General features: G+C 41.7%; 2 protein-coding genes across 2 annotated transcripts in view; one reads left to right on the top strand and one right to left on the bottom strand.

The window, feature by feature from the left end:
* The first annotated feature begins 1,410 nt into the window (after positions 1 to 1,410).
* Positions 1,411 to 5,331, top strand: arsa (arylsulfatase A). Its single transcript, XM_034141681.1, has 8 exons — positions 1,411 to 1,643; positions 2,496 to 2,736; positions 2,849 to 3,067; positions 3,207 to 3,376; positions 3,562 to 3,686; positions 3,989 to 4,116; positions 4,199 to 4,301; positions 4,406 to 5,331. The coding sequence occupies exons 1-8, from the start codon at positions 1,411 to 1,413 to the stop codon at positions 4,699 to 4,701; spliced, it is 1,515 nt and encodes a 504-aa protein (XP_033997572.1). The 3' UTR covers positions 4,702 to 5,331.
* Positions 5,030 to 19,122, bottom strand: part of mapk8ip2 (mitogen-activated protein kinase 8 interacting protein 2) — a 39,469-nt gene continuing 25,376 nt past the window's right edge. Inside the window, exons 3-14 of the mRNA XM_034141680.1 lie at positions 17,469 to 17,711; positions 17,275 to 17,350; positions 15,306 to 15,509; positions 12,794 to 14,885; positions 12,315 to 12,523; positions 11,433 to 11,508; positions 10,623 to 10,795; positions 10,413 to 10,522; positions 10,185 to 10,307; positions 9,984 to 10,054; positions 9,801 to 9,899; positions 5,030 to 7,562 (exon numbers count right to left, since the gene is read on the bottom strand). Coding sequence (XP_033997571.1) covers positions 7,490 to 7,562; positions 9,801 to 9,899; positions 9,984 to 10,054; positions 10,185 to 10,307; positions 10,413 to 10,522; positions 10,623 to 10,795; positions 11,433 to 11,508; positions 12,315 to 12,523; positions 12,794 to 14,885; positions 15,306 to 15,509; positions 17,275 to 17,350; positions 17,469 to 17,711 — 3,549 coding nt within the window. The 3' untranslated portion in view covers positions 5,030 to 7,489. The remainder of the gene's footprint in view (positions 7,563 to 9,800; positions 9,900 to 9,983; positions 10,055 to 10,184; positions 10,308 to 10,412; positions 10,523 to 10,622; positions 10,796 to 11,432; positions 11,509 to 12,314; positions 12,524 to 12,793; positions 14,886 to 15,305; positions 15,510 to 17,274; positions 17,351 to 17,468; positions 17,712 to 19,122) is intronic.

Below are 19,122 nucleotides of genomic sequence, written 5' to 3' on the forward strand. Positions count from 1 at the left end.
AGCCCTCATCCAAGATTGTGGCACAATGCTGTTTGCCACGGGGATGTTTCCAGAGCTTACGGTTTTAGATGATTATGCAGAAAGGTAGTTGTTTAAAAGCTCATATATTTTGCAGGACACACATGACATCAAGTTTGTACAGAACAAATGCAGATTCCAATCATCCATGGACGGTTTGGTGAGTTTGATATTCCCACAGTATTAAAAAATGTTTTGCCTCTTCATGTCTTTTATCGGAATTATCTTTCTCTCACTCCCACCCCACACACAGCTGTATGAATGTAGGTCAGCCCTGTAGAGAGATGTGAAAGTAAAAAGTAAATCAGAACTATCTATCATCTGACGCCAAATGACTGATACCCTAAGGCTGAACAGGGATGCTGGACAGCACGCAAGCTAACTGATTTGTGTACATGAATGGGCACACGCACTCACACACACAGGCGCACACACCCACACACACTAGTGAAAGGTAGTGTGTGTGTGTGTGTGTGTGTGTGTTGCATAATTCATCAGGGCCAAAGAAAAAAGCCATTATCGGACGAGCTGGAAATGCAACAGCAGGCCACATTCTCAGTGATTATGTTTCATATATCAGCATAACTTTACATAAATCCCCTGTAAATCGAAGTAACAGGTGATTCAAATGACACATGTGTGGGGCTATCTTTGGATTTTCACTCATTCTCTCTTTCTCTCCCTCATACAAACACACGTCAGAATATTACATGCAAGTGGCAGCCTCAGTTTCTTCTCCTAGCCACCTCACTGACGCATTACTCAGACAATAAATAAATGAATAAGCCCCCCCACACACATCTCCTCGACAGGTGGGTCCTGCAGCACTGCACCAGCTGTATTCCTCCCCAGTTGACCATGTGTCAGGTCGAATCAGTAGGAGAAACTAAGGTTGCCAGAGAGGACTGAAACTCAGCAGCAGGCCATTAGACTAACAACTTCAGAGGTAAACAAAACATTCAACGCACAAGAGGCAAAAACACTGTGTCTGTATCCTGCTACAGTATCAAAGTCACAGTAGCACAGTCACAGGACAAGAGAGTCTTCAAAAGTATTTCATATTAATACAAACAATTGGTGAGGGGCCTTTGCTAACAAAACACAGCTGAGCAGTCTTTAACCAGTATCATGTTTAACATTGTAAACACCTACCTTTCTTATGGAGAAGGGGAGATTGAGTCCACATTGTTCTTCATAAACAGGCAACAGCAATATTTTCCTCACTTAAAAAAAACAATGCATTAGGCTGCTGCAAAATAGGACTACATTTCCTAGCCCCGCGTGACGTCAACGCGCCAGTTTCCGCGAGTGAACACGTGACGTTTTGTTTTGGTCAGATAGGGGGACCTAACGCGGAAGTTCTGCAAGTCTTCAGATGCAAGAGGACTCAGAATGGATAGCATCGGCTTCTTCTTTTTCTTCTTCTTCTTAAGCCCTTTTCTTTTTTGCACATCTTCGGCTTCACCGCCAAATTTCGTCCTCCTTTTTGCAGATGATTTAGGTTTCGGGGACTTGGGTTGTTATGGACATCCCAGTTCTCTCACTCCAAACCTGGACCGGATGGCAGCTGGAGGGCTCCGGTTCACTGACTTCTACTGCACCAGCCCCGTGTGCACCCCGTCCAGGTGTCTACCTTTAAATCTACAGTCTATGGTGTCTGCGCTGTCTGTAATTATGCAGGACCGACGCTGACTGATTTAATGTTATTGTCTGTAAGTGGGAGAGAATGTCCCATATGCAATAAACAAATGCGTTTTAATGTATGTGCAGTGCACTCGTTTTAATATTATTGTCCCGTTAAGTCCCTTAATTGTATGTCATAAACCACCGCGGTAGGTTTGATATTTCCAACATTCAATCCGGATCTAGTGGCGTATTGTTCCTCATTTTCACAGACGACAGATGGCTATGGCAAGCCATTTGAGTATTTATTCCATATCCTTGATATCAGACGGCAGCTGCCTACACTAGTTGGCTCTTTGATTTCACTTGTTAGATATATGGTCAAACTAGTTTGGCACTCTGCTTTACTAGTTAAATAAAACATTACACTAGTCACTCTTTTTAAGCAACTAGTGGCACTTTTGTCAGACTAGTTAGCACATAAGCCTTACTAGTTACGCTATGGAATAAATACTCAAACCTTTTTGATAACATCTGTATTATGATAAGATTTTAGAAAAATATTTTTATTAAAGATCATTTGAGGTGTTTTTTTTAATATAGCTTTCTTGTTATGTTACCCAGTTACTCCAAATACATGGATATTATTACTACACAGGAGAAATAAGACACACCTATTTTATTTTACCTTCTATCGTTCTTTAATTAAGATTCAGCATTATTTTGTTAAGACACGTTATTTTTAAGAACTGTTTCAATCAAAAATAAAGTCAAAATACAAGTATGAATTTGACAATGAGCATATACATGTCGTCTTTAAATAATAGTCCCTATCTGTTTTGATGTCTTTTCAGGGCATCGTTGTTGACAGGGCGTTATCAAACCCGCTCAGGTGTCTACCCAGGAGTGTTTTACCCAGGTTCCAGAGGGGGTCTTCCTCTGAATGAGACCACCATTGCTGAAGTGCTGAAACCTGTGGGCTATGCTACTGCAGCCATAGGGAAGTGGCACTTAGGAGTTGGTGCCAATGGGATGTTTCTTCCAACCAAGCAGGGGTTTGACCACTACCTGGGGATCCCCTACTCCCACGACATGGTCAGTGTGAATGCATTTAGCTCCAAACTAAAATGACTGAGGTAATATGTGATAGCATTATTAAATGGGGAGATTTTGTCTAGAATATTTGTTGTCTCCCTGTTTTTTCCAGGGTCCCTGTTGGAACCTGACTTGTTTCCCTCCAGATATTAAGTGTTTTGGATTATGTGATGTGGGTACTGTCACCGTCCCACTAATGCACAATGAGGTCATCAAGCAGCAACCAGTCAACTTCCTGGAACTGGAAAGGGCTTACAGTGATTTTGCAACCAATTTCATTGTCACATCAGCAAAGAATAAACAACCTTTCTTCCTCTACTATCCGTCCCATGTAAGCATCAACAATTTTAATATGTAGAACATGTCCATGTCCATTTGAGTTTTCAAAACAAAACAATTTTTTTTTAACCCCATGTAGATAGATAAGAACAATTCAGATGGTAAACACTTTCTTCTAATTCCTCCCACAGCACACCCACTACCCCCAGTATGCAGGAGTGGAGGCCGCCGGGCGTACTTTAAGGGGCCAATTTGGAGATTCTCTTTTTGAGTTTGACAACACGATAGGAAACCTACTGACAACTCTGGAGAAAACAGGAGTGATCAACAACACTCTCGTATTCTTCACTTCAGACAATGGGTTGGTTTTTGACGCCTGCTTTTATAGTTTCTTATGCAGACATGTTTATCTCCCACTCTGATAGCATTGGTACAGTTGTTAATTTTTCCTCTGTTCAAAGGTGAAGTTGCATTTTATCTTTGATTTATTGCCTTGAGATAATGTATCCTTTATCAAATGGTGTGTTATTCATTTCTGTTCTTTAGGCCTGAACTGATGCGCATGTCCTGTGGAGGAAGCTCTGGCCCTCTGAAGTGTGGAAAAGGCACAACTTATGAGGGGGGGATGAGGGAGCCGGCCATCGCCTTCTGGCCTGGCACCATCAGGCCAGGTCTGGATTTCTTAGACATCAAGAGCTAAAACCACTTGGTGTATATTCCCTTTTCCCCTTTTGCTTATTTCAGTCACATTTACTAAGCTACCGTATTTAAAAGCATACCACTTTACACTGAATTCATTCAAGACTCAACTGGTCTATGGCCAATTGTTGCCAATTTAATAGGCTGAATCGCTCTGATAGCCGCAACATACTGCAAAAACAGGGCAACAAACGCTTCCTGAAGGCCAGAAGTGTGTGCCTTGTGTCAGGGTCTTTAGTGAATGCTGCCTTTCCCCCTGTATGCCTCTCTTTAGGTGTGACTCATGAGATGGCCAGCACTCTAGATATCCTCCCCACTATCGCAGGTCTGGCAGGAGCCAAACTACCGCAGGTGATGCTGGATGGGGTCGATATGACAGACATCCTTATCAACCAAGGAAAGGTAGTGGCTCACAGTCTATAGACTAAAATAATGTGTAAACACAGACAATGTTTTTAATTTTATATCTACTCATCTTTTGCAGGGTAAAAGGGAAACCATGATGTTCTACCCCACAGATCCCAGTGAGATGTATGGCCTGTTTGCACTCAGGCTAGGGAAGTACAAGGCCCACTTCTATACACGAGGTACAGCAGGCCTTTTAAAATGTAGAAATGTCCAGAGGCATAATCACAGTCAGAACTGAATTATTTATAAATTATGAGTCATATTTGTCCATGTTTGTTCTCAGGTGCTACACACAGTGGGACTACTCCAGATCATGACTGCCCAGTATTTGCTGTCCTCAAGGCCCACGATCCCCCTCTCCTTTTCGACCTGGAGGTCGACCCCTCAGAGCACTACCCTCTCCAGCTTTTTGGAAAACCTGACCTCCAAGCCGTGCTGCAGCAGATCATACAAGTCAAGGAAAAGTTTGAGGCGTCAATGGTGTTCGGAGAGAGCCAGATATCAAAAGGAGTCGACACAGACCTGGAGCCTTGCTGCAATCCTCAGTGTAGCCCCAAGCCGGGTTGCTGCAGGTGTTGATGGGACAAATCCCGCTAATAATGACAATTTGGGAAAAAATTGAAGTACACACTGATTTTGACCTCAAGAGGTCTTTGTGAAAGCACCAGATGTGATGCTGATTTTGTAATCATTTGATGATGCATTGCTACATGCTTGTGGACAGATATGAATAAATGACCATTCGTACTGAAAAATAACATTGCACTAAGAATGTAGTGTATACATTTCCTGGATATTTTATTACATGTTTTAATCATTGATTTATTATTTAATTTTCACCTCAACATTCTTGATATTCATAGCATTTAGCATTGATGCATGGATTTTATGTGATTTAAAAAAAAAATATTTGCAGTCTATTTCAAACACACAAGCAATCATGAGATCTGAACAATAAAGACAAGAATGAAGGTTTCAGACATCAAGCATATATTTTATTCATAAGACCAAACCCATGACAAGGCAGAGTGATTTTTGTTGTAATCTTTTTGTTTGCTTTTCCCTGGAATTTTGATTAACTCTACAAGTCTTTGTTTTTAAAGATACAAGATAGGATATGTTTGTTCTGTCACATACTGTTTTGCTCTAGGTATACAGTAAAGCATCTTGTTAATTGTAATAAAGTCAAAAGTTTGGTTTAACTGTTAATGTATGTCTCAGCGGCTATATGGGACGAGATCATCCTCAGAGGTTGTTATTGTGTAGCTGTGTGGAAAGAAGGGGTTTTAACTAGGCTGTAACGAGATAGAAAACAGAAACAGAAGCAAATAGATACAGATCAGAGCTGGGTCACATTGTTGGAGCTTAAAGGCGATTACTATAATCGGCAAGATGCAATAATAGTTGTTTCAATGGCATCTGAATGACTAACTTTTCAGCTCTAACAGCAGATTGGTCAGTAGTCTGTTAGTGTCACACAATAATGATGTCACATCTCACACAGGTGCCCTAAATGTGCTGCTAAAGCCTGTCTGCAGGGACTTAAGGAGGTTTCTGGAACCGTAATTCCATCTATGTGACAGATACCGAGTGAAAAAACATGAACAAAAATTATTGCAGATCACAGATGTGTTTTTCTTTTATTTCAGGGGTTTCTGTCTGCTTGTGATCTTTCCTTGAATTTCTTTTGAATAATGAACATAATAATTTCATAACATACTCAACATAAAGGACACAGCACTATCTTAGATTCACTATTGTATATACATAGTCTACCTGACAGCAATACATATAACAACCCTACATCCATCCTGCCATATCAACAGTGAACTGAGGTGTTTGTTCTGGTGGACCGTGACTTAAAGCAGCAGAACAAGTTGCTAAACAGTGTCTGAAAGAACAATGAGGATAGTCGGGAATTAATGGTCAGAAGCCTGTAGTGAGTGCATTGTTTTTTCAAATATACCCCCTCCCCTATATAAGGTGCTAGACTGTAAGCTATGGTATGCTACAACAACCCCAGTGCAGGTTATTGTGTGATGTGTGAATGATCCTTTCAACCTTTGAACCAAACTTAGAGCAATAAATAATTGTGGCCATCTCTCTTACCAATCGTACTTGAAAAAACAAGATCGAAGTCTAACCATAACTATAAAACCTCCCTTTTAATGGATTATCAAAGGTTTGTTTACATTGTGACCCTCTCACTGTACAGTAAGCACACTGCAGGACCTCATAACTAAACGTGGCTACCGCTTCAGTTTTCCCTTTCCCCTCATTGAAACTGACAAATTAAAATAAAACTGAGACTAGGGTGTCACACACAGTTAATCAGTCCGAGGTGCGAGAGTATGGCTTTTCAGAGGGTATTCGTTTTCTTTGAGCTGAAGGTCACACCAATCATAGCAAAGCATACAGTAATGTATGATTTTTAACAGTTTTAACAGTTGAATGATTTTCTGTGAAAGCTTCCCAAGGTAAAGGTCAGCCAGCAGTGCAGCTTTGAGGACAGGACAAAGGTCAAATGTCATCCTAAATGTGCTGAGAATTACTGCACGTAATCCAAGCTGACTTAAATATCTGCAGGGCGATTGACATCCAAAGGATATTACAAGTCATTACTCTAAAATCTCTCGCTCCTGCAGTTACTCCTGTCAAAGTGAGTCCCGAATACCCATGACAAATCAAAATCCCCTCCATCAGTCTCAGCTGTGAGTGTTTGTGGATTAGTTAGTTAGACTGGAGACGCCTGTATTTCTACTTTCTATACATACGTATTTACAACACAAACTACGTCTTGAACGAGACACAGGGGTAAGCTTGGACCAAGGACGGTTCACTGTACTCTCTCTACTTTGCTCCAATGCCACTATCAGTAAAAATCAAATGAGCAGTTTGTCAATATTGAACAAATACATATTTACAGCTAATTAAACGCCAACCTCTTGATTCTACACCATTCCCGTACTGATTGTTGAGCTGCTTGCCATTCACTTGGATATGTGTATTTCTTGGTGTGTCTGTGTGCAGTAACCCTACTAGCCATGCATTGAAAGGTGAAACAGCAGTAGTAGGTATATTGTTTTCATTTCAAAAGAGGAACCTTAAAATAAACAAGTGCTCAGCGTTTTAGTTTTATATCATAGAAAAAGATAAAGAAACAGGCAATCATTCCATTGAGATAATGGAAATAAAGAGAGAGAGAGGGATGAAATCAGTCAAATGCCTAGCAGACTGTAGAAATGAAGATCCCAGTTTTAGAGGGACACAATGGAGAGAAGACCCCACTGACAGCGCCCTCTGGTGGCAAACTCGATAATCATACACAAGCTGCAGAGAGAGAAGGTAGTCGTCATGGCAATGCTGCCTACTCCAGGTAGATGTCCTCGGTGGGGCAAGCGTACTCCAGATGTTCCTGGTAATACTCCTGGAAGGCCCGTCTGCGGATAAGGCAAGGCAAAGTTTATTTATATAGCACCTTTCAACGCAAGGCAATTCAAAGTGCTTTACAAAAATGAAAGACATTAAGAGCATTAAGAAACATATTATAAAATGATATCTAGAAACACTCATTTAAAAGCAATGATATAAAATGACATTTAAAAACACTCATTTAAAAGCAAAGATAAAAAGCAAAGATAATAAAAGTTACAGTGCAGTTTAAAATATGAATATATCAATTGAAAGCAGCGGCAAAAAGAAAAGTCTTCAGCCTGGATTTAAAAGTAAGAGTTGCAGCGGACCTGCAGGTTTCTGGGAGTTTGTTCCAGATATTTAGAGCATAATAACTGAACGCTGCTTTACCATGTTTAGTTCTGACTCTGGGGACAGAAAGCTGACCAGTCCCAGAAGACCTGAGAGTTCTGGATGGTTCATAATTTAGCAGGAGGTCAGAAATGTATTTTGGGCCTAAACCATTCAAAGCTTTATAAACCAGCAGCAGTATTTTTGAAATCTATTCTTTGACACACAGGAAGCCAGTGTAAAGACTTCAGATCACTTTCTTAGTGTTAGTGAGGACTCGAGCAGCGGCGTTCTGAATCAGCTGCAGCTTTATAATGGATTTTTTAGTGAGACCTGTGAAGACACCATTACAGTAGTCGAGTCTACTGAAGATAAAAGCATGGACAAGTTTTTCCAAATCCTGCTGTGACATTAGTCTTTTAATCCTAGATATGTTCTTTAGGTGATAGTAGGCTGATTTAGTAACTGTTTTAATGTGACTGTTGAAACTCAGGTCAGAGTCCATGACTACACCTAGATTTCTGGCTTTATCTGTTGTTTTGAACATTGCAGACTGAAGCTCAGTGCTAACTTTTATACATTCTGCCTTGGCTCCAAAAACCATTACCTCAGTTTTATCTTTGTTTAATTGGAGAAAGTTCTAACACATCCAGTAATTGATTTGTTCAATGCACTTACTCAGTGTTTGAATTGGAGCATAGTCTCCTGGTGAAATTGTTACGTAAATGTGTGTGTCATCCGCATAGCTATGGTAACTTATTTTGTTGTTTTTCATTATCTGAGCCAGTGGTAGCATGTAGATGTTAAAGAGAACAGGCCCCAAGATGGAGCCTTGAGGTACCCCACATGTCATATTTGTCAACTCAGATGTGTATTTACCTATAGAAACAAAGTTGTTTCTGTCCTTTAAGTAGGATTCAAACCAATTTAGAACTGTTTCCGAAAGTCCCACACAGTTTTCCAGTCGGTCTAGTAATATGTTGTGGTCAACAGTGTCAAAAGCAGCACTGAGATCTAATAATACTATAATAAGACAAACAGATGACTAAAGATCAACCTGCCAGCATTTAGAAGACATCCTTACTTAGTGATCCATATTGTAACAGAATTTGTAAAGCCGTGTTCTGACTATTTACAAAGAAATGGCTGTTTGGTGCCAACGTAAAGATTGCTTCTAGTGCAAACACAGAACCAATCTCACTGAAAGCAGTGTTACTGGTTTTTTTCATAGGGTTTGTCTATTTCACAGACAAAGCACGATGTGAAGCTCAGCCCAACCCTACTGCTCTGCTGAAACGATTAGTTGACTAATGGATTAGTGGATTTACAGAAAATGATTAACAAATATTTTGATAATGGATGCAGAAATCCTAGGACATGCTGTTTCAGTCTCTCAAATATGGCGTTTGATCAGTTTTATATCATATTAACTTTAATGTCTTTGGGATTTGGACTGACAAAAAAAGACATCACCTTTAAGGAACACATTCTACTCTTCATCCCCATTTTCCGACATTTATATACCAAAAGATTAATAGATTAATCTAAAAAAGAATCTCATTAGTTGCAGCCGTACACGTCTGCCTGCTCTTGCCTCACCTTGAGACAGTAAACAATCTGTATTTTTAATTATTCAAATGCAATATATAGGAATCCGGCATGACTAAGCTCCCAGACATGCACACACATAAAAGGCTATACTGCAAAATAAACCTGGATCAGTGCTCACTTGTCCAGCTACAGATGAGAGTGATTGGTAGTAAAGATGCACTCTCATCAGGACTTTGATATCAGACTACAGAAGCAAAACATCAGAGAGCACTTCAAATATGATTTATAGCTAAATAGTTAATGTTATAGGCTTTTCAAGTCATTAGTGTGCCTTGGTAATTCTGATGTATGGTAAGTGATGTGATAATGTGATTTGGACTCACCCAACACACTCTGCTACAGGTCGCATAGACTCCTGGGATACAAACACGTGGCAAGCAAATCTGTTCAGCATCGGGTGCTTAGTTATGAAGCCAAAGTAACTGCAGAGAGAAGAAAAAATATGATTAAATCAGTCACACTAAACAATGGTGACATGAGGACAGAAAACCAATGTGTGTGTTTACCAATTGTTCCTCGGATGGCATCCACAAAATGAGATGTTCTTCATCTGGAAGAAGTGACTACATCTGTCATACTACAGGAAGAGAGAGATGCAGAGACAAAGGAGTAAAGACATAACCATCAATGCAACATAATTTCACAATAAAGAAATTATCTATCTTTATGTGAGTAATTTATAAATGAATGTAATTATTTGTACATACCTCATCAAGGGCATCATATTCATCCTCCAGGCTCATGATCAGTTTCACTCCTTGCAAGCTAATCTCCAGCTCACACAGAGAAGGAGGCCGCACATGTACCGTCCGTTTCCTCGATATCGCAATCTTATGTACAGAAAATACCTTTGTGTCAATACAAATATGCTTTAATGGTGAATACATATTTGTTTGTGATTGGACATGTGTTTTGCTGTTTTACACTTAACTTACCTTCTGCATGGCAGCGCAGAGAATGCCGTTGCCTTGGTGATAAGGTACCTCGACTGACCCCAGAAACTGAACGTTGAAAGTCTCGATCCATGCAGGATTTCTTTTCATTCCTACGGGTTGTAATGCAGACACATACATACAGAGCATGTGATTCTTCTGACCTTCACACTGAGACGCAGAAAATGACATGTGATGTATTTCTCAACTCACCCAACAACTCCTTAGACTGGCCTATGACCTCGTGGGCATAGAAGGCGGGAAAGATGCCCCTCTCCCCTGTCCGCATGTTATAACCTCGGTACCAGTAGTCATCCTCTTCTTCCTCCACATATAAAGGATCATCAACATCCAGCTCCAGCTCATCTGCATGTCTGGGAATGAACCTGCAGAGAGCAGCAGAGAGTCAGAGGACAAAAGAGAAATGTTAAACGGTGTGTCTTTGCATGCGTTTCCTGCTGGAGTTAATTTGATCAGGAAGCATCTGATGGGTTTTGGGTGACTCCCATGGGGAGAAGAGATAAAGAAATTAGGAAACAGCTGACAGGGTTGGAAAAAAAAGAGTTGATATTGAGGAGTCAAAGTGCTCTAGTTAGAGGGGATGTACTTACTGAAAGAGAACAATGGCAAAGCGAATGCATACTATTACATCCACAACATAAATGTATATAATAGTAAGGTGCTTGTAGCTTTCTCTCTCACTATTGCACACACACAAGCAGAGACACAGGTGGCTGATGTGATTATTACTGGTCGTCCTGCAGCTCTCGAGCCCAGCTGTAGTTGGACATCTGCCCTCCTCCCTAACATAATTAGTGTCACCTTAAAGAAATATTGTTTTGTTTATCTAGACTTTTTCTTCTAGACAGAAAAGGGCAATTCTGGAGCTAATGGAATTCACAATACCATTATGTTTCTACAACCGTTTGCAATATTTATCTATAGATATAATTTTCACTGTAATTCACATTTCTCCAAATATTGTCCCATGATCAAGAATGAGTGTGCTGTAGATTGTCTTACCTGTAGACTGCCCTGTGTGTCTGGTCCCTCTCCTCTCCATTGATGGTACAGGAGAAAAGTCCAAAAGACTCTGTGCCTAGACAGCAGAAACACATAAGACTGTTTTGATGACCTGAAAACGACCTTGTTCAAATGTCTAAAATAAAATACATTATTCTATGGTTGTAGTTATGTGTTGGTGCTATATTCTCAAGTTAACTTTTTGCAAGGAAGTCTACTTGGAAGCTAATTAGATTTGTCAAAAAATAAATGGAAAAGAAAGCCTTTGTAATGAGCCTTTCATTATGCAAATCACTCTTCATTAGGGATATAAATCTTGATGCTGGAGTACTGATTGATGAGGGATGTACTGGGAAGCAGAGCCCTCCCATTGTGCGCTTGTGTGGTTCTCCCTCTCAAATTTAGATCACATGCTACTGTATCATGCTGACAGCAAGGTGTTAAACCTAAATGTAGTGTATCATGGTAAGGACCCTGAGGGAAAATGTTTACCAATAATGTTGCTGGGCTATAACCTGTAGGCTGTATAATTGGCTACATGTTGGCTTAATTTAAAGGAATACTTCCATATTTTGGGAAATGCCGCTACCAGCACAGCACTTATGACAGGTTGGGTTTAATTGAATAATATAATTAATACATAATGTGTTAAGCTTTAGAGACTCTGCCTTTTGGAATAATGTAATACTTGATGCTAAGCTAAGCTTCCTATTCCCTGACTGTACTTTTAAAGTTTATTGACCAATACAGTTGTATTGATTTATCAGGAAGAAAGAAAACGTGTGTAAATTCACAATGTCAAACCGTTCCTTTAATCCTAAAATTGACATCTTTGATTGCAAAAACATATCTGGGTGTTTTCCAGAAGGGTGTGGGACTTACTGGAGGAGCGGGAGGTGCTGTTGACAAACACATTGAGGAACTTCTTGGAGAATGGGAGATCAGCTTCAGGTGAAGAGTCCTCAGAAGAACTGAGAAGTTCTGGCCTCACTTTTTCATTATCGCGACCGTAGCTCACCTGCCCTGTCTCCACATGGTCTTCATCACATAGCGTAGACAGCTCACTTTCATCGCTCAGAACGGATGTGCACCTGAGAGGACAACATGTGTCCGTTTCAAATATCAATTTAGGGTTAGACATCCACAAATGCTTTAAACTGCTTGATTCACCACCAGACGGCTACAGAAAGTAGAGTTTGATCAAAACATTTAGAAACAAATGTTATATTATTACTTCTTGTAGTAGAATAAAGCAAATAATATTAAATGTGTTCCGCTCAATTGAAACAAAGACACACACACACACACACACACAATTTCTTTCTTAGAGTTCATACATTCAACACACCATCAGATCATACCTTCTGAGTTGAACTAGCTCCAGCGTAGTATTCTCATCCACCACTAGTGTGTACTTCATGGAGTCATAGGCCAGTTCATCCTCTTCGTTTGACTGCCTCAGAGACAGATTTGTCTCGCACAGTGGGAGGTCTCGGTCAGATAAGGGATGATTTTGTACACTGGAATCAATTGGTGGTGAACTGTCGAGCTCTAAGTCACTCCCCCTGTAGGACTGCTTCCTCATGTCACCCATTAAAGGGTATGAGTCTCCATCGTCCTCCTCTTCTTCATTGTCTGTAGAGTAAGAGAGGCTGAAGCAGCGATTGGTCTGGGCGGTCGGTATGTCTAGTGTCAGGCTGTGTTTAACCTCGGTGATACGCTCAAGAGAGGCTGAGGAGCGGCTCGTTGGCCTGGGCTCAGTCTCTCGCCCTTCGTCTTTGTCGCTCACCACGCTCTCACTGAGGCTCGGTGAGTCCAGTTCCTTCCTTCCCTCGTGCATCATCAAGTCATTATTGGGCTCTTGATCCTCCTCCTGTCTTCTAGTGTTCTTAGATGGTTTGTCTGTGAAGTTCTTCTCAGAGTCTTGCGTTGTATACAAGGTGTTTAAATCTGTGGTTCCCCTCCCGTTGAGTTCACACCCCTCCACACTCTTCCTCCTCTCTCCAGGCTCCATCATATCGTACCCTTTAGCTTCCTTCTCTTCTTCATCTAACTCATCCATCTCTACCTTCTTCTCTTGGTCCTCATCATTGAAACCATCTCCCTCTCCAATGTCTGAGGATGGTGAGATGGTGTCGGACACAGACAACTTCCTCTTGAAGCAGTCCTCAGGACAACTGATGGGATACGAGCCCTCTGAGATCATCCTGTTGACCAAGTTGCAGAGCAGCCACGGTGAGTCTGAGTTCTCGCTCAGTTCGTCTTCACTCTCTGAGTCAGACTCGCCTTCACTGGTTCCATCATATTCATCTGCATTGGGCATAAGCCTTGGTCCAACTGGCAGGTAGAAGGAGCGTTTGAAGCTCTCTAGACTGTGGTCTGGTTCTATCTGCAATACCATCTGTCTGGACAGACTGTCTTCACATTGTTGGGCTGGAGGCAGAGTCTCATCTGGGTCCGCCTGGTGCTCAAAAGACAGCTCATCGTCCACATCCTGCAGGGTCTCCTCCTCGTAGGGCTCAGGAGGTAAGATGGGTGAGTCCAGAGGGTATGGTGAGGGTAGAGGCGAAGGAGAGGGAAGAATAGACCCTTCTTTGATTGGGTCAGGCTGGCCAAGAAGTAGAGACGTTTTAAGTCCCACAATGTCACTGTCCTGCTCTAACTCTGTCTCCAGGTCCAGTTCCTGGTCTGATGTAGGCGAGCTGGCCTCCTCAATGGAGTTGGTGAGGTGAGACGAGCGCCCACTGCTGCTCTCATCACTTGTCAGGTCCAGCTCGGTCTCAGAGATAGAGGAGATCATGTTGGAGACCACAGTTCCACAGGTAAACGCTGCCTCCAGCTCCCCTTCAATGTCAGAGTCAGAGCCAGGAGAGCTTAGGTCCTTATCCTGGTCTGAAGTCATGTAACCCTGCTGGTTCATATCTGCTATCCCTGGGTCTGACGATGGAGAGGTGGAGTCGTTACCTGCTGCCTCCATGGCAGAAACTCCTGCATCTGAACGACTGGTGGACACATAGCTAGAGAAGGAGGTGGGTTCAATTGAGGGGAATTCCACATATGAACATCGACTCTCCTTACACACCATATCGTAGGTCTCCTTACACATAAATTCCACATCATAGTCCTTCTCCAGCTCCTCATCAGACAGGGGTGTATCTGCACCGTCATTGACTCCAATGGGGGCAGTGGATGACAAGCAGCGACTGGTCCCATCCAGGTCTAAGTCGTTCTCTGGCTCCAAACCTGACTCACTGGTGATTGTGTAAGTGTCGGTGGCACGCCGGTTTGAGTGTTTGTGGTTGTGGTCGCTGTTGAGGTCGTGGTCCACCTCTGTGTCTGAACACTGGGATTGTTCATCTACAGAAGGTACTCTGGTCTTCTGGATTAAGGGATCTGCCTTTTGCTCAGTGAGATCACCAGAACAAGGGTGGGACTTGTGTTGACCAAATGAGCCTACAGAGATAAAAAGGGGCAGAAAAACAAGAAGGGCCATAAGAGAATGAAAATAACGTATGACAAAGGAATGAAGAAGATGATGAAGAATATGCAAAGACAGAAAGGAGACATGTCATAAGGGTTGTGGGGAAAAGGCAATTTGGACATAATTGTAATAATGAATTGACATGTTTTAAATTGAAAAAAGAGGGTGATGGATGAGTCAGTTCAGCCATCTCTTCACTAGAAGCATACTCATTTAACTCCCTAAAGTGGACATGTGCAAATGGGACTGTAAGAATCACCATGAGAGTGTTAAAACATACTCTACTAGTGAACAAGTCAAATTCACTTCACGTCACTCCATTTCACATCACGGCACCACACGACACTGATGATTATGGAATGATCTGCTTTCGGGGTTGGCCTTTTTGTTACCGTATTCGGGCCTCTCCCGCCTGTTGCCCTCCATGTCGCAGAGGAGGGGCCTGTGAGGGGATTGGGGGTTCCCGCCCTCCCCAGTCTGTTTTTGGGGAGTACCTTTGGTTTGAGACCCTGGTGCCTGGGTAACTGGAGAGGCTGGGCACTGGCCTGTCACAGGGACACCATCCTCCAGACATGTGTGGGTTGGAGACAGACGACCTGGAGGGATAGAAGATATTTATTTTGAAAGTTATACCTGCAATGTGTAAAGGAGCTTATTTTGAACATGCAGCATTGATTTATCTGGTAAGTTATGTTTATGTTTATGTTTAAAGTACCTTCAAATTACCACACTTGAGCCAATCAAAGCCATTCTTATTTAAAAAAACAACTTAATTACATTCTGTTGAATTTAGGGATATGTTATTGTGTTGTATTATACTGTATTATATGTTAATATTCTACATATTGTAGAAAATAATTTAAAGGGGACCTATCATGCAAAATGCACTTTTGTACGTCTTTTATACATGAATATGTGTCCCCGGTGTTCCAGGGAACTCACCAAGTGTCAGAAAACACAACCCTCTCTATTTTCCTCCATACCCAAATCTCTAAAAAAGGGGCTGCAACGGATCTGATAAAAACTGATCCAGATTTGAACACTGTCCTGACGTCAGGACGGTGGCGCTACGGCTATTGGGCCAACTCTCCACCTATCAGGGGAATGTGGGGTTGGGCCACGGCCGGCCATTGCCACTCGAAAGCGCTGGAGACACTGTAGTACATATGCCAGGCCTGTAAGTGGCGCTGTAGTCTGCCACAAAAGCAGCGAAGAAGACTTCCCGCCCATAGTTACCATGGTTACCCTTCTGTTTATTCTCCGCTGTGGCTTTTTTTCTCCCTCCCCGAGGCAAGCGTTTGCTCCCGCTGCAATGCAATCCCTCCCCGTCGAGGCAAGCACTGTAATTCTGTCCGGTTAGTCCACCAGCAGATGACAAACACCCACCTCTCCGCCTCTTCCAAGGAACGAGGGGACCGTGCGGCAGAGTTTCAGTTTCAGTTTGTTTCGCCGGTCAAGATGTCCGTTAAAGTTTAAATCTTCCGGACAAAATTAGAAAAGTGCCGGTCAAAGGTCTTCTTTGTTATTTATTGAGCTTTAAAACAAATGAATAACGACTCTATATAATAAAACACGGAGGACGGAGATCTCTTTTTCTCCCCCTCTTCTGACAGCCCAGCAGCTGATCAGAGCACGTCTCCCCTCTCCTGCAGGGGGGCGTGGTCAGCAGAATCAGACCCGTAGACAGCAAACAGCACATAGAGCGAAATGAGGCATGGCTAAAATGCATGATCTGTTTGGTATTTTGAAAACAGAAACGTATAAATATACCTTATATAGGTATGGCCCTACAATATATCATTGAAATATAGCATGCTAGGTCCACTTTAAGTTAAAGGTGGGGTAGGTAATTTTGGAGAAACCAGCTCGAGTGTGCTAGAATTTGAAAATACACAGCCGGAAAAAATCTACCACTTCCTTACAGAGCCCCTCCTCCAACACACACGAACGCGCACATGACCAATGAGGGCACGAGATAAGTTTGTGCACAGATGGAAGGCTGACAGGCAGGTAGGCCATCCAGTTATTTTAACCGGGCCGGCTAAAATGATTGGTCGTGCTTTTTACAGTATTACGGCTTCCACAGATGACATTTTTTTATGGATTTTTTGTCAAAGCACTTAAGATATTCATTGCTATCGGGATGTTAAGAGCATTCCATGGAATATAACAAAAAGTGTATCTCGAGCCGGTTTCTCAAACTTACCTACCCTACCTTTAAGCTTTGATGCAGGCTATTTATCCATGGTCAGTCAAATTAAGTATCATCTTTTGTGAGGTGTCATGCATGGCAGACAATAAGAAAAACACAATTCATAGTCCATACGCAAATGTACCACAGATCATTTGTCATTTATTTACCCTGTGAGGTCTTCCGTAAAGAGTCTTGCCAGCTTCCTTTTTTGGGCGACAGACTGCTGTTGTTGTTCAATGAATCCTAATGAAAAGAGAGCAAAGGAGATACTGAACAATGTTGAACAGTACTATGACAACGAGTAAGAATTGTGCATAATCGATATTAGTGTTTGTTGGGACCAGAGCTTCAGGCTGCTAACCTGTGACACAGCAGTGGTGAGGTTCAGTGTGGTCGGTCTGCTCTTAAGTGTGCCAAGAGAAGGAGAGAGAGGAGGCGAGGCAGAGGGGGACGGGGGTGCATCAGGGTCAACCTCTTCATCTTCGTCATCTTCATCATCCTCATCATCCTCATCTTCGTCGTCAATCATCTCAAACTCCTGGAAGTCATCCTGGAAGGAGCAGACTGCGTGGTGCATGTCACTCTTCTCCAGTATAAGGGAGTCCTGAGGCCAGAAAAGAGAAGGGGGATTTGTATGTTTTCACACTTTGAATTATATTTCATATAGACAAATTAAAGCATTTCCTGCTCTGAAAGCATGAAGGGAAACTATTATGTAGTGAACTAACACAAATGAAAGGAAAAAGCTGCTACCTTCTGCATAATATTACATCCTTTTTCCTTTAAAAGCTTTGCCAAGAACAGGAGATGAATGCAACAAGGAGAGCACAGATGGACGGCATGCGACACAATGTACTGTGATTACACAGAGGGCCTTTGTAAAACACAGACACACACATAAAAGCACTGTAGTTGGCAACTCTGCACACATCAACAGCCACAGTACATTTTGCTGATAGGATTTTTTCTTGCAGCCTTGAGTGTTCTGTTTATCATAAGCACACATGAATATATTTTGAGTGTATGTGTGTGTTTGTATACATAAGAAAGAGCAGGTAGGTGCAGCCTTCAGCATCAGCAACATAACCACCTCCCCATGAAAAGAAAAAGGTGAAAAGGTTGAACCAATTAAGTCACTAAATATAAAGTCACTCTGCAAAAACCCTGCAAAAGCAGAACAGCAGTCTTGAGGATGGACTGTTTTGAAGACAAAGGAAACATAGGAGAGGCAAGGAAACGAGAGTGAATCAATCAGACATCTCTCAGGTTTCAGCAAGTTTACCGGAAAGGAGTGCACTAAATGATGTTAAGGTTTAAAAGACCACACCTCCATAAGCATATAAGTGTTGCTGTGTATCTGTTATATTTGCCAGATACAAGGTTTAATGAGGGTGCAATTTCAATTAAGTAAATGATTGACACACATCTCCCAATGTTGGCTAGTTGTGGAAGAAGAGGCCATTTCAATGTCTGTCACAAGGCAACATTGATCAAATAGCTGCTTTGTGGAATTGTATAATCTCTCACCAAGGGATGATATTTTATTACGGATTGTTAAAAAAGAACACTCAAGAAAGTTACTGTGACAAATAACCATTACCGGGGTAATCATAAATATCCTCATTGATTTTTGCAGGTGAACTGTGTTTATAAACGTTTTTCATTTAATAAAGATCGCTGATACAATTAAAATATTTGTTTCTTACCTAAATGTAATATGATTCCAATATGAGCCATTTTAAGAGTTTAAGCTGATTTGATGTTTATGGAGATAATATAGATAACTGCGGGGTAGTGACATGTTCATATTGACCCATGCTTCACTCATTTAACGTTACAAAGCCGACATCACACTGACATCATCTCTCCCTGATGAGCCTCAAACATTGAGTAGGTAACCTTGCTTATGCTGATATTACAATAAGCTGCTACATCTTCGTTACCAGATGCAGAGTGCACTATACCACTTTTTCTGATCATCTCTTCCCTACTTTGACAATGCTAACACAAGGATT

This window comes from Trematomus bernacchii, unplaced genomic scaffold (assembly GCF_902827165.1).
Source record: "Trematomus bernacchii unplaced genomic scaffold, fTreBer1.1, whole genome shotgun sequence".
In the NCBI taxonomy this organism is placed as follows: Eukaryota; Metazoa; Chordata; class Actinopteri; order Perciformes; family Nototheniidae; genus Trematomus; species Trematomus bernacchii.